A 16,053-nucleotide genomic window follows, 5' to 3' on the forward strand; every position below is an offset into this window, starting at 1 on the left:
CTAGACTATTCTCAGTGGTACCAGATGACAGAACAAGGAGTAATGGTCTCAAGTTGCAGTGCGGGAGGTTCAGGTTGGATATTAGGAAAAACTTTTTCACTAGGAGGTTGGTGAAGCATTGGAATGGGTTACCTAGGGAGGTGGTGGAATCTCCTTCCTTAGAGGTTTTTAAGGTCAGGCTTGACAAAGCCCTGGCTAGGATGATTTAGTTGGGGACTGGTCCTGCTTTGAGCAGGGGGTTGGACTAGATGACCTTCTGAGGTCCCTTCCAACCCTAATATTCTATGATTCCATGAAAAAATTACCGGTAAGTGTAATTTTGACTTTTCTGAAATATATACACACACAGTCTGACTGCTGTTGACTTCACTGGGTCTGGAATTTGCCCTGTAAAGTATACTTTATTATTCTGCAAGTAGACTATTACAGCAATGATGCCATATGGTGAGTGGCATCAAAACATTTACATTTTTACCTTTTCCCTGATCAATGCCACTTAATAGTTAGTACTGAAAATACTGTATTAATATTAGCTATCTGCCAACAGCAACTGTAAAGACTTTAATGGTGACTACAGTTCTTCCAGGCTTCTTCATTTTATGTTAGGCCTGCTTTTGCCCATCTCTGTCTGAAACACACAGCCCCTGTCTATGCTAGCTAGAGAAATGGTGTTGGCATCTTTATCTCAGAACTATGGTCAATGAGTTTTTCTGACTAGAAAAGAGCCAGAATTGTTTCCTTGGCTAGTGCAGACAAGATTTAACTGTGTAACATCTTGTTTTAATAAAATGTGCTATAGATTAGGGTTCAAAATATTTTCAAGGGGGGGGAAAGATGAGGAAGCTATACAAAAGCTACTGACTGTGCATAACTGGCGTGGGACAACACTTCACAGCGCTCAGCATACGATTCTGGAGATGTAGTGATAAGAGGCTATTTAGGCACAAAAGTTTGAAGCTCTTCCTCACTTTGGGGGAAGGAATGTATGTCTGTTGAGTAATGCAGCACCTGTTACCTAAGCAAACTGCTTGCTGGTCACTAACTTTTTTCTTATGGTTAGAAGGAAAATAATTCAATTCCTTATTTTTTAGGATGATTTTGACTTGGACTGTAATAATACTGAGAGACAGCAAAGCCCCACTGTAAGTGGGGACTGTGAGGACTGGATAGACTTTCCCAAAATGTGCCACTCAAATCAGGAATATTACTTGAAGCTGGAAGAGCTGAAGAATGCCCACCTGGAGACAATGGCAAAACTGGAAAACATGTATCAGAATAAGCTGCATTTGAAAGGAGTACAGCCCCTGGACAATAAGGATGCTGCTCCCAGTTTGTGTTATAGGTAAGTTTAATAATTATCTCTGCTTCTGTATTGCTTTTAATCTGAGCTTAGAGTTCATGGCCAGAAGGGACTACCAGCTCATTTAGTCTGATCTCCTGTATATGCCAGGCCACTAATACCACCCAGACACCTTCACACTATGAGCAACAACCAGAATTAGACCAAAGTATTACAATCCTCAGGAGATTAAAGTATTGTGAACCACAGGCAAAGAACAGGAGGGACCAAGGTGCACCAATGCCCAAGGTCCCTGTAATGGCAGGGATCTGATGAACTGAGATGCACACCCAGATGATCTCAAAGCACATTGAAAATATTAATGAACACTGCACTCTTCTGAAGCAGGGAAGTATTACTATGCTCATTCCACATGTAGATTCTGAGGCACAGAAAATCTAATGACCTATTTTTCAAAGGTGCTGAATACCCTTAGCTTCCATTGAATTTACATCTGAAAATCAAGGTATAAGTGACTCCCTCAAGGCCACACAGTAAGAATGGCAGATCATCATTCATCCAAAGATCTTAAAACACTTTGCAAGTATTAAGTAAGCCTCACAACTTCCTTTGGCGGGATAGACATTATCCCTATTCTATAGATGAGGAAGTGAGGTTAAAGTCACTTGTCCAAGGGCACACAGTGAATACTGACTCCCATTCCTCTGTCTAGCCATCATGTTTCTCCTCCAATTCTGTCTCTTAGGAAACAAGAACCAAATCCTATCAAATATTATTCTTGCCTTTCAAGTGATATCCCTTCTCTATTTGCAAGCACAGCCATATGTTATATTAATCTTGAATATTTAAACCACATGCAGACTCTGGATGGAGGACTTGTTTGTTTTTACAGCAGTAGTACCCAAGCTTTTCAGGGTAGCAACCTTCCTAACCCCTGTTCAGCCACCCCGCCCCCTCACCCTCCGCCCCCTCCGGCTGGGAGCGGGACTGTGACTCCTGGGGCAGGGGGGGAAGGGTCATGGACAGGGGTAAGGGGGCCAGGGCTGGGGGGGTCGACCTGCAGCCGGGTCTGGAAACAGAGCCACAGCTGGGCTGCGGTGGGAGCCAGCTGCTGGGCCCACAGCCAGGTGCGGAGCTGTGCTGAGGCTGGGGACGGGGCCAGGCGTGGGGACGGGAGCCGAGGCCGTGGCTGGGGATGGGCCCGGAGCAGAGTTGCTGGCGGGGCTGGGTGATGCTCATTCCCTGCACTCCATGGGGGCTGGCCTAGGCCTGCCAGGCCCCCTGAACACTCCCCCCTGCTCCCTTAGGGGGCCGTGCCCCACAGTTTGGGGACCTCTGTTTTACAGTAAGGCTCTTTGCTATTAACAATGCTATTTACAGCATCTCTTCTATAATACATTTCGGAATGAAATATTGCCTGTGGCCCGATACACAATGTGAAAAGAAACTTGCTACTTTGCTAAAACAGTTCTATATAGACTTGTCTAAAATACTGTTCTCTAGAACCATGTCTTCTGCCCCGGCAAAAACTGATTAAAACTGATGCCCTTTATTTGGGCTTCTTGTAGAGTAGTTGGACCCAAAATCTTGTAATAAAATTATCTTCTGATTGTTGTAGATCACTGCTAAATATCTTAATGACCCTAGTTCTAAGCTGTTTTCAATATATAGTAAAAGCTGTGTTACCCGGCACTTTACCAACCAGAAAGCTCTATAAACTGGCATTTCTGATCTTCATTGAAAGTCCGGTTTATAGTCCGGTTAGCACAGGGCTAGCAGGCTCCCTACCTGGCTCCGCGTGGCTCCCCGCAAGCGGCGACATGTTCCTGCTGCTCCTAGGTGGAAGAAGGGCCACGGGGGCTCCATGTGCTGCCCTCGCCTCGAGCGCTGGCTCCGCAGCTCCCATTGGCTGGGAACCGTGGCCAATGGGAGCTGCGGGGGGCGGTGCCTGCAAGTGAAGGCAGCACACAGAGCCGCCTAGCCACGCCTCCGCCTAGGAGCAGCAGGGACATGTTACCGCTCGTGGGGAGCTGTCCGAGGTGAGCGCTGTCCACATCCAGCACCCCAACCCCCTACCCCAAGTCTCCTCCCACACCCAACCTCCCTCCCAGAGCCTGCACCCCCTCCTGTGCCCCAACCCCCAGCCCTGAGCCCCCTCCTGCACCCAAACTCCCTCCCTCTTAGTTAATCAGAATTTTTGACTTCCCGGGACCCCCCATTCTCCCAACATGCCAGATAACAAAGCTTTTACTGGTTTCAGAGTAGCAGCCGTGTTAGTCTGTATCCGCAAAAAGAACAGGAGTACTTGTGGCACCTTAGAGACTAATAAATTCATTAGAGCATAAGCTTTTGTGGGCTACAGCCCACTTCTTCGGATGCATATAGAATGGAACATATATTGAGGAGATATATATACACACATACAAAGAGCATGAACAGGTGGGAGTTGTCTTACCATCTCTGAGAGGCCAATTAAGTAAGAGAAAAAAAACTTTTGAAGTGATAATCAAGATAGCCCAGTACAGACAGTTTGATAAGAAGTGTGAGAATACTTACAAGGGGAGATAAATTCAATGTTTGTAATTGCTCAGCCATTCCCAGTCCTTATTCAATCCTAAGTTGATTGTATCTAGTTTGCATATCAATTCCAGCTCAGCAGTCTCTCGTTGGAGTCTGTTTTTGAAGTTTTTTTGTTGTAAGATAGCCACCCGCAGGTCTGTCATTGAATGACCAGACCGGTTAAAGTGTTCTCCCACTGGCTTTTGAGTATTATGATTCCTGATGTCAGATTTTGTCCATTAATTCTTTTGCGTAGAGACTGTCCGGTTTGGCCAATGTACATGGCAGAGGGGCATTGCTGGCACATGATGGCATATATCACATTGGTAGATGTGCAGGTGAACGAGCCCCTGATGGTATGGCTGATGTGATTAGGTCCTATGATGATGTCACTTGAATAGATATGTGGAGAGAGTTGGCATCGGGCTTTGTTACAAGGATAGGTTCCTGGGTCAGTGTTTTTGTTCAGTGACTGTATTTGAACTATCAGCCCCAGCCAGAGATGATGCATCTGGTTATTGTTGTTGATCTTAAAATAGAGTTCTTTTTTTTTAAACACTTATTGTGGTAGTGTCTTAATGCCTCAACTAGGTCAGGGCCCTGTTGTGCTAGGTGCTGTACACACATATAGTAAATATGAGTTTCTGCCCATCCCATGCTGCCCAGCCTCTACACTCTTGCAAAAAGTGGAGTAATGCTGCTTACCGTCTTTGGTAAAGTGCCTTGCAATTTACAGATGGGGAAAAAGAGTGGAATGATTTATTGTTGGCTTTTGTCTCAAGATTAAACCTGTTACACCCAAAACTACTTTTTTCCTTTTTTAGATCAATATGGGATAAGAGCTCATTTCGGCCTCTGAATTTGCATAAATCTTTTTCTGAGCCTGACTTAAATAATCTGTCCTATTCAAGTTTGTCTGATGGGTCTGATGCAGAATTAGAGTTGGAAGAAGAAAATGGTAGTGAAACTGGGTCACTGACATTTGCTAAGGAGCAGATCGAAAAAATGTGGGATGGGTTTTCTGTGGACGACTATGTCTATCACACTAAACGTAGCTTACCAAATTCACCAACATTCAAAATGATGGGGAAGAAGCAGAAAGAGTGGTCACCAAAGGTCACTGTGCCTAAGCCTTTCCAGATGACTATTCGAGAAGCTAAGAAAAAACAACAGAATGTCAAATCAAAGTCACAGATAGAAACGGAAAATAACTTATTGAAGAAACAACTAGAGGAAGAAGCAGAGTGTCAAAAGAAATTCAGAGCCAATCCTGTGCCTGCTTCCGTCTTCCTTCCGCTTTATCATGAAATAATGGAAAGAAATGAAGAACGCAGGAAGTTTGTGAAAGAGAGAAGCAAAGATATTCTTTTGGCCTCTCAGAGACCATTTCAGTTTATCAGGAGAGAGGAGCAAAGGAAAGAAATTAGGAAAATGCAATTAAAAGACCTTTCATTGCCTGAAAAGAAAACAAAATTATTCCAAGCAAAACCTGTCCCTAAATCTGTTTACAGTCCAGCCATTAATGATAAGTTAAAAGAAGAAGAGCTCTATAGAGAAATTAGGATCCAAATGAGAGCTGAAGAGTTGCTACGTAATTCTTCTCTTCCCAACAGCAGACTGGCTAGTAGAACTATCAATAAACAGAGGAAACAAAAGTGCAATCAACAGAAAGAAGAACTGGAGCATAAACCAAGGATCAAATCTAGGGTTCCAGACTTTGAAACACTGCACCAAAAATTCCAGAATAGGCTCCTGAAACAGAAACATGTGAAACACATCACAGTTTGTGAACCCTTCAATCTTCGTACTCCACGTATCCCATCCAACAAAGGGAAGATTCTGCAGGACATTCAAGCAGATGAAGAAACATTAAAAGAAACACGCTGGCCATACGCCTCTCCAAGATGCAAACCTCAAATGAGGTGTTCAAGTGCAAGTTCATCTCCCTTGGGACGTGAGCAATCTGAATCTCCAAGAATCACAGAGTCTACCAAAAGAAGAATACAAGCTATAAGGTGAATAGTCCAGTAATATGTTACATACAGTACAAGTTAATTTATAAATCCTTGAGAACATAGACTGTTAGTTTATGCCACCAAATATTTAATTCCATGTTTTTTTCATTACTGCTAGTGGTTATTTTCATCTTTTGATGATGTTTTCTAGCTGCTGTAATACACTTTCTTTTCCCATACAGACATTTGAGGAAAAGGACTATAACAGCCTATTGGTTCCCAATATATACCTGAAGCCCCCACTTCTCAAATGAAACATAAATATTCCATTGTCTTGTCCCACCCTTGTTTCCTCCCTCCTCTTCTCTGTTGAATTGCCTTTCACAGAGCCTTCCTTATGTTCTCTCTAGATTAAAATTAATTCAGTCTTAGTTTATTTTTCCACTCAGGAAATCACTTGAGGAAAAGAGAAAGCTGGAAGAAGAGCAAAAAAGGATCAGAGCAAAGCAGAAACAAAGAGTGAAAAAACTGCAAAAACTTATAACAACCCGGGCTGAGGCCAATGACCCACATCAGAGCCTAGCTCGGATGTCTAAATCCAAATTAAAAATGATCAGGTATTCTGTATATCCCCAAAATCCTGAACCTCTAGATGCAAGTTGTATGTTTAACATACAATCCAGTAACAGTATAAACCATGTTAATGTAACTATTCATGTATGTCATAAATTAGACATTGTCAAAAATTCTAGATAGAAAAGGGCATGAACAAATACAATATTTTGATCAATCGGGAATTGAGAACTGGTGTCCATTTTGATGAATTCAGGTTTATATGCTGTTCCTTAAATTATTATACCACAAATAACAAGGCAGGCTTGTTTTTAAACCTGCATATAATCTGAAGAGGGAAATAGGAGTTCTCACTAATAAACACTGTTAAATTAAAGTGTAGCTAGTACAGTTCCAGCTTTAACTCCACTCTTACAACTTTCAAATTACCAAGGAAAAAGACAACCATGTTTTCTCTTTCTTTTTTAAAATTTAACTTCATATTTATGTTTTTATATTAGGTGTCTTCTGCTTCCTGATTGCTGAGCAAATATCTTTTTTACTCTGATTTGGGAGTCAAATCTAATGAGAGCAGGAAGTGGGGCAGATGTATTACATGACTCTGGTATGTGTCTCCATAGCTTAACAGGAGGCGCATGGGATGCAGGAAGCAGGCATGGGGGAGGCAGCAGTTGTGTTTCTTTGTAGAGCAGGCAGAGGAGAGTGGGCAGCGACAAGGCCAGAGACCTTTTTCTAATGGATTGTGAATCAGAGTACTGCTGGGGGGGAGGGTCCTTATGAAAGGTGCTATAACTTAGTGGTTAGAGGATAGGACTGGGACTCAGCAGAGGTGGATTCTAGTCCAAAGCTGCTGCGTGACCTTGGGCATGTGACTTTTAATTCTAGGTTTTGGTTTCCCCTTCTGTAAAATGGTGAACAGTTTTTTCTTGCAGGGTGAATGAATGAATATTCATTAATATTTGCAGTGTACTTTGAGATTGTTGCACATCTTTAGTCATCTATGCTAAGTATTATTATTATTATTATTATTATTATTATTATTTATTATTACTATTACATGGAGGAGATGATAGCAGCATTAACAGGTGGTTGTTTATACAGTTCTGTAGATATGTAGGATGCTTTAAAAATGACATGGGAAAGATGTCTGCTCTGCAACTAAAAATGGAAGGCACCTGGACTTTTTCTGTTTTTGAAAGATAAATTAAAATGTTAAGACCAAAACAAAAAAGAAAGATGTGGGACTCTCATTAGTTGAAACATTTGGTAAGAGATATTAACACTCCTTAAAGTACCAATCTTCCATGGTATATTCTAACTTCCCCAGCTCTTCCAAAAGCCTCCAGTCTCTTAACTTTTCTTAGAAAAACAATTATATGGGATTGCTATCAAAATGAGAATGCAGCAATTAAAGGAAGTTCAATATAAATTGAAAATCCTAAAATGTATAAAGGGCGCACAAGTTAGAGCCCTGAAGTTATGCTTTTAAACTCATTTGTAAGGACATCTACCTGTTTTTCCAAATTGATTACATCAAAAAACATTAAATGTTCTTTAGTTTTCCCACTGTCAAAGGTACATGGTTGCTGTGGTAAAAGAACTTGAGGCAATTAACCTGGCGCATAACCAATGTAAAATACATAAATTTTGACTTTAAAAACAACATCACGATGTTCTGTCTGTCACAAGCAATGTAATTTGCAGTTACTCTAGGAAGTTGCATCTTGTAGCATAGCCTGGTCTTTCTGCTACCACTTCTATAAATAATAACTAAAGACAATCCATTTAATTTCTGTGTCATGCTATATTTATAATAGGAAACATGAGAAGCAAAGAATGCAAGAGTATCTGCAGGAGCGGGAAGAAATGGAAGAAAGAGTAAACCAGAGGCCATTGCTTTTGGAAAGAGCCACTCAGGTTGTCTTCCTACCTTGCTCTCATTCCTTAATTAAACTCATCTCCGAATATTGCCTAAGTCAATGCCAGTGTCAGTGCTGAATATTTTTTAGAGGATGTCTGAAAACTTTTGTAGGCAGGCATGTCAGTTCCCCTCTGACTATAAAACTCTGCCTGGTATCTGTCCCCATGAAAATAAAATTGTATTACCATGCATTGCGCCCAGCACTCATTGCTGCCTGCTTAGAGAGGCGTGGGCCATCTTCCAAATATACATTTTTTCCCCTCCATTTTGGCTTGCGTGTGAGGTGAAGAAGGGATACTGTGTAATTAAACTGTAATTATGACTTCATTATTTTTCCCACAAACACATAACATGCTTTGCACTTAACCTGCACATGAATGTGAATGCTGAATATTTGGTAATGTGACTGAGGTTGTAACTAAAGTTTTGCATTATTAATGTGATGTGTATAGTGATTTCCGTATCTTAGAGGCAGAAGGATGTTCTCTGTGGCAGTGCAGAGTTTGTCACCGTCAATGAAAATGGGCTGTATGGCCATTAGGTCACAGTTAAGAGGTATCTTGTAAATTGGCATTTCCTTGCCTTTAAGGGTTTGTGTCTTGGGAAGATGTCTCACTAACAACACTTTATTTAAAAGGAAAAAGTGTTTACCCATGGACTGGAGTTGAGAGGTGCGTGTCTGTGGAGTGAAGGCTCTTTGTGTGTCTTTGAACATTGTGATGCATTGTGAGGCATGTAAGTTGAGGTTGATGTGGAGGTGTATCTGGGCTTACCTGACTTCCTGGATTTTTAATGATCACATTTATAGGAAATGCACACGAACAACTTTATCTCTAAGTTGATTAAGGGGGTGGCTGATTAAGGGTCCTGTCCCAGAACTAATTCAGGTCTAAATGAGGTCTATTTACTGCTTAGTAGCTTTCCCTTGCCATGAACAACTTATGAAACAGACCTGACTGTCATTAGAACAGATAAGTGTATTATGCTGGAGGCATCACAGTAAGAACTAGCCAGCAGTACTGATTGGATGTTTCATAAGGTTTGTTTGAAGGGAAACTACTACTATTAAAACTAGAAATACAAATATGCAGAAATTAAATGATCGATTGTGACATAAAATAATCTCTGGAGGCCTGAAGAAGCAATGAGTGTGGGGGCTTTTTCCGCTTGTATGAACTAAAGCATATTTTCCTCACTGCTATCTCACCATACAAATAAAATCCATCCTAACAGATTATGGTCCAGCCTAAATGGCACGAGGATTTGACTTACTTAATATGTACCGCACTCAAGCCTCTGTTGTCCCAAATGGAATTGTCATTGGCTAGAGGTGTTGCTGTGCCCTTTGTGGAGTGTATGAGTAATACTGCCAGACAAGGAGTTCAGAATATAACGGTGCTTGATAATTTAATCCTGTTTGTAATGTTACCCCATAACCCTACAGTACATTACAGAACATTCTCTATGTATTCTTGACACTGAGGAGCAAATCTTACATCTCTGCCCCATTTCTGATGGCATGAAAAACTCAAAATACAGCAGAAACAGCATGTTTCTGCTGCAAAGAGAGTTAGGCAGCAGAGGCTCCTCATAGCTATGGAATATGGTATATATATATATATATATATATATAAAATATGCTATGTTATAACACAGGAGAAAGATGTATGTGGGCATGTTGAGGGTGTGGGTCCATGCACAGCACAGTTCAACAGGGTCACAAACCCACAGAGAGAGCAGCAGGTGATATCTTTTGATCAGGCCTGTCTGGGCCATTGCCTTGGGCTATCTATGCATGTGGGTTTGGAAGGGAAGACTCTATCCCACCCAACCTCTGTGCCCTTCCCTTGGGCAAAGCCCTCTTACACAGGCTTTACTGGCAGGATCGCAGGTCTGTGAACTTTTCAATAGTGCTCTAAAAGAAATTCTGCCATTTCATATTCACACTGAGTATCACACTGAATTTGAGGGGATTACGATGGTGCAGGGCAGTGTTCTCAACCAGGGGTATGCGTACCACTGGGGGTACTCAGAGGTCTTCCAGGGGCTCAGGCATAAGAGGTACATCACCTCATCTAGATATTTGCCTACTTTTACAACAGACTACATAAAAAGCACTAGCAAAGTCAGTACAAACTAAAATTTCATACAGACAATGACTTGTTTATATTGCTCTATATACTTACCATACACTGAAATATAAGTACAATATTTATATTCAAATTAATTTATTTTATAATTATATGGTAAAAATGAGAAAGTAAACAATATTTCAGTAATAGTGTACTGTGACACTTGTATTTTTATGTCTGATTTTGAAAGCAAGTAGTTTCTAAGTATAGTTTTAAGTGAGGTGAAACTTGGGGTACACAAGACAAATCAGACTCCTGAAAGCGGTACAGTAATCTGGAAAGGTTGAGAGCAACTGGCATAAGGTACTATGCAACCTAATTTAGGGTATTGGAATCTGGCCCTTAATAAAACATTAATTTTTAGAATGCTGTAATTTTTTTTTATATAGAAAAATGCCAGAATAGCAGCAGAAAAGCATTACTCTGATATACTGAGAGAACTGGGGATTTGTGAGGACTTCCTTTCAAAAAAAAGTCAAACTGCTAAATTGCTGGACCAGCCCAATGCTAAAGGCTTTGGAAGCTGCACTGAAGACAGAGAAAGGTAATAGTTACCAGTAGTTTGTTGTGGTGGTTACACACCTAGTGATAGCAAGTTTTGTTTTAGTTTTAGAAGACAAAATTATTTGTATTTTGGAGGTAACTATTTGGCTGCATATACACCTCTACCCCGATATAACACGAATTCGAATATAACGCGGTAAAGCAGTGCTCCGGGGGGGGGGAGGGACGCACTCCGGCAGATCAAAGCAAGTTCGATATAACATGGTTTCACCTATAACGCGGTAAGATTTTTTGGCTCCCGAGGATAGCGTTATATCGGGGTAGAGGTGTAGTTTTCATTTTAACAGTGTCAGTGTTTCTATAAAAAGTTTAATTCACAAAAGACAATGAAAATGATATGCTCACACAGTAAATTTGTAATACAAGATCCTCTTAAATATTTTAACATGGGGTATATAACTTAATGCACATTTAAAAAAAAATACATGCTCTTTCTCCCCGTTTAAGTTTTATTTCTGAACCTTTGCCAGAAATTCTGGCAGATTGCTAGGGGGAGAGATTTTTTTGTTTTGTTTTTTTAATAGAATGTTGTTGGGGTGTTTTTTATAAAAATAAATATTTTAAAAGTGTTGACTTTTCAAATGTTCATTAAATGCTTGGATAAAATATATTTGCCAACTCTGCACAGCTGTTGCTGGGATTTGGGGGGCTGTGCAGGGCGGCCAGGTCTATAATGTGTCCTACATTGCCACTACTGAGATCCAGAGACTGTTGCTTCCTGCAGGATGGGGACACAGGCAGCATGGGGAGGCTACTGCAGCTGCTCTGCAGTGTAGAGAGAGGAGGCCTTCTCCCCATTGTTAAAGCCCCTGAAATTCTTATATTTTATAATTTTTTGTTTTAGTTTTCAAGAGTTTAATGTTTTCTTTTTATCCACATCCGGGGGACAGGGAGGGAAGGGGTGGAAATCCTGGGGGGGTTGGGTTCCGCCTCTAGGAAGGGGGCTGCAGAATGTGAGCCCACCCTACGGTGGCGGCTCCTGTCCTGGGAAGCTGGGCCCAGCTCCCGCTCCGGGCATTGCGACCTGGTGCACAAGGTCGCAGCGCTGCTCAGGTTTGGCCTGGCTGCCTCTTTGTCAGGAGGCGTGGCCAGGCCAAATTTGTGTGAGTGGTGCTGCAACCCCGTGTACCAGGTTGCAACTTCCAGAGCAGGCAGATGGGCTCAACCTCATGGGACAGGAGCTGCTGCTGCAGAGTGAGTTTGTTTCTATTCCATGTTGTCTTGCATTTGTGAAAAACAGGGGGCTCTACCCATAGTAAATAACCCCCTCCCCCCCAACCTGGAGAGATTGACTCTTATTGGCAGGATTTGGGCCAGAGTACTTGAGAGTTTTATTCCTTTAAAACCGATTTTTAAACCCCCCCCCCCGATCAATAAATGCAAATCTTCATTTTTTTAGTCTTAATGAAGATAAAGTTCAAGAAAGAGAATCCTGTGATGGGCAGAAGGCAAATCCTCACTCTGACCAATCTTGTGGGGAGGCGGAAGAGGAGAAAGCAAGCTCACAGTCTGACCAATTCTGTGAGGAGGAAGAGGAGAAGGCAAGCTCACAGTCTGACCAATCCTGTGAGGAGGAGGAAGAGGAGACGGCAAGCTCTCAGTCTGACCAATCCTGTGAGGAGGAAGAGGAGAAGGCAAGCTCTCAGTCTGACCAATCCTGTGAGGAGGAGGAAGAGGAGAAGGCAAGCTCACAGTCTGACCAATCCTGTGAGGAGGAGGAGGAAGAGGAGAAGGCAAGCTCTCAGTGATCATGATGATGAGGATGTTGTGGAATGTGAGGATGATAAGTATGAAGATGGTTTAGAAGAAAAACCTAGTAATGCTGAAGCTAACTGAAAGGAAGGAAGACAGACTTACTTCTCTTATTGCGTTGGAGCTCAACACACATTGCTGGCAATGGGTATATGCTAAAGAAAAAACTGACTCTTGGTGCTATGGGCATTTTGAACTGCATACATGTAGGTCTTGTGTGAATTTCTATTTGTTAGCATAATATAACTTCAAATGCTGAATTTGCTTTTTTTCCAGTAAGAAAAAATTATCATTACTCATTTCCATTAGCAGTTGCACTTGTCAGTGTATGCTTTATTCTAAACTTTCATTGCATGAGCGCATTTCTGTGTTCAGAAATACTAACCACAGTTTAAAACTCACTTCTTCCATTCCTGTTGGCTAATACTTAGGCTTTTACATTTCCAGCTCTTTGCCTTCATGCTGACAAAATAGGGTGGGAAGCAGTCATCAGGAAGGAGAAACAGTGGCGTTACTCCATAAGCAAAGATCTTAGAGCAACATTACCTCTTATTTCAGCACTTCTAGGATCTGCTCAGTTTTAACCAGCCCTGAATATATTTTCCCATTATGGCAGTGGAAATTTGGGTGTAACTCTCATTAAGGATGATGATGGGAGTTTCTTGTGTAAATCCTCTGGCCATCATTGGCCGAGTGGTAGCCAGGGACACCAAAATGCCAACTTACTATGCAGCTGGACTGTCCTTGCAACTGCTTAATGAATGCTCCTTTTAATATAATTTATTAATAGCACCCCACATACTAGGGCTCTTGGGACGCTGAACAGGATAACAAAACCATGACTCATATACAATAAACACATATGGAGCCCCTCATTAAACTTCTATAGGACTTTGTAATGCTAAAAGAAGGGAGGGGGAACGAATTTGTAGCATGAACTTCAGAAGCAGTATTTGTATTTTTGTTATACTGTGGATTATGTATTAGAACAAATGTCTAATCAAAGCTCCAAAATTGTGTTCTCTGTATGATATCTTTAAATCTCTTTTAAGAACCATTCCAAGATCATGTGAAATAATTCATTATAATGTAATAATGCAGATTAAAACTAATGTTCATTAGTTTCTTTATTGAGATAGTTAACAGATACTGTAAATCAAGAAATTATTACGTGTGAAAAATACAACACTTGCAGCTGTATTTAATATTTTTTTTTGAGTGAGTAGAAGAAAAGGGGTTTAGTAAGCTTAAGTAGTCTTTCTCCTTGTATTTGCTACTCAGCCCATCAGCTTTCCTCTTAGGCTACTCCTGAAATAAGAACCCAAATGAAGACATGAATGCTTCATATGGAGAGCACCTTCTGGTTCCCTCTCCTATTCTGTGCCTGGCCTTCCTACTGTTCTCAGTCATTGCCAACGTAGGGACGGAAAAGAGAAATCTATCTGCATAATAATAAACAGCTGCTGAAGAGCTTCAAATAATAGTTTGCAAGCTAAATAAAGAATGATGCAAAATATCTACACACAGCACATACACCCAAAACATCTTGGGTAACCGGCAAATATTAGTAAGTTGCATTTTTGTCTGAATACTGAATTAAAAGTGGTTTCAGATGCTTTTGTAATCAAGTATTAGGGTTTTATTTTCCTTTTTTCTAACAAGTTTTGTAATACTGTTAGATTATTTCTTCTTTGGTTAGATCTGCATCAGAAGACTCACTAAAATTTGAATTCAGATGAAGTATATATAATTGTCATGTTTCTAACAACTGTGAAATTTTAGCACAAATGTGTTAAATTTTGAAAAGTTAACTTTAATACTTGATGAACTTCGATTTTTTTTAAATAAAATATTCTTTTGGTGAAGTGTATATGTGTAAATGTAGTAATATAAAATAAGTGTATGTTAATATCTGACAATGAAGTCAGACAGTTTAAAATCTCTAATTAGTCTGAGAAATGTTACACTAGAAACTTAAGAAACTGATTTGTTTGGGTTTTTAAATTAATTTGTTCATCCTTCCACGATCAGACCTAGATTTTTCAGCTTTAGTCCTTTCTTTGCTAATATTGGAGGCAGTAGTGAAGGTAGGTGTTGCTGATGCACAATGTTAATGCAGAGTTGTTTGCACATCATGAGCTGGGATTTTTGTATTGCTGTATACTTAGTATGGAATGCTGATGGATTTTTACGTGATGCTACTCAGAAAGTGACTGTAAAATGGCACTTTCTTCGAGTGCTTCCATTCCATGCTAGGTGTGCGCATGCCACAGGCACTGGTGCTGGAGATTTTTTCCCTCAGTAGTATCCGTTGGGCTATCTCTAACGCCCCCTGAAGTCACGCGCATATGTGCTGGTATATGCCGTGTTGGGCCACTTGTCCTCCCCCAAGCCAGTGATGGCACCACCGACTCCACCTAGAGTGCCTAATCCAGTTCGGGACCCACCACCAACTCCTGCAGCCAGCCACAGGACCAGACGTTTTCTGGTTCCTTCAACCCCGGAGGCTTTCCAAGCAGCAAAGGACACGCTGTCTCCTCTGGTCCTGCCAACTCTGCAAGGACCCCCGTCAACCAAGATGGCAAAAGACAGGAGAGAGGAAGGAGCGTCGAGCTCCTTCCTGGCACCGGCCATCTAGGCACCTTCTAGGGACAAGCCCTCCATGATCCTGACATAGTGATCATCAATCTGCCGCCGGTCCCCAGATGCCTGACACCGCCTGGAGACAGAAGCAGATACTACTCCTCTTCACAGTCCGAAGAGGAATGTTTCTGTCCACCCAAAACCTACTCTCCACTGGACTTCCATACCGATGCAATGGCTGTACTGGAACCCTTGGGAGTTTCCCCTGGTACTGGCCCACCTTCCCACCACTCATACTCAGTGGCTTCAGAAAGTCAGGCTACCGGCCCTTCCCGCTCAGCACCGGACCCTGACTCTGGTACTGATCCCGCTGCCGATGTCCAGAAGGTGGCCCCAATGGATGTGGTGGAAACAGAGGAAGAGGCGGGAGCCCCTCCTCCTCCTCATCTATCCAGATGAGGCGGTTGCAGGACCTAGTAGCCTGCTCCCTCAAGACAATTTCAGGGCCCACCAGGACCTCCTGAAAAGAGTTGCCGCAAAGCTGGATCTGGAGGTTGAGGAGTTTAAGGAGTCAGCATACAACTGGATCGATATTCTGGCCGCAGCTTCTTCCTCCAGAGTGGCCTTGCTCATCAACAAAGCAGTGATGGGACCCATCAAAATGCTGTGGCAGACTCCTCCTTCTCTGCCCCCCACCTCAAAGAGGGCAAAGAA

At 41.8% G+C, this 16,053-nt stretch overlaps 1 protein-coding gene across 1 annotated transcript in view; it reads left to right on the forward strand.

The window, feature by feature from the left end:
* Positions 1–14,516, forward strand: part of FAM161A (FAM161 centrosomal protein A) — a 20,928-nt gene extending 6,412 nt beyond the window's left edge. The window contains exons 2-6 of the mRNA XM_024206038.2: positions 1,092–1,342; positions 4,684–5,874; positions 8,205–8,304; positions 10,830–10,984; positions 12,404–14,516. Of these exons, the coding sequence (XP_024061806.2) occupies positions 1,092–1,342; positions 4,684–5,874; positions 8,205–8,304; positions 10,830–10,984; positions 12,404–12,752 (2,046 nt within the window). The 3' untranslated portion in view covers positions 12,753–14,516. The remainder of the gene's footprint in view (positions 1–1,091; positions 1,343–4,683; positions 5,875–8,204; positions 8,305–10,829; positions 10,985–12,403) is intronic.
* Positions 14,517–16,053: the final 1,537 nt, after the last annotated feature.

Source organism: Terrapene carolina, unplaced genomic scaffold (genome assembly GCF_002925995.2).
Source record: "Terrapene carolina triunguis isolate 2854851 unplaced genomic scaffold, T_m_triunguis-2.0 Scaffold132, whole genome shotgun sequence".
Classification (NCBI taxonomy): Eukaryota; Metazoa; Chordata; order Testudines; family Emydidae; genus Terrapene; species Terrapene triunguis.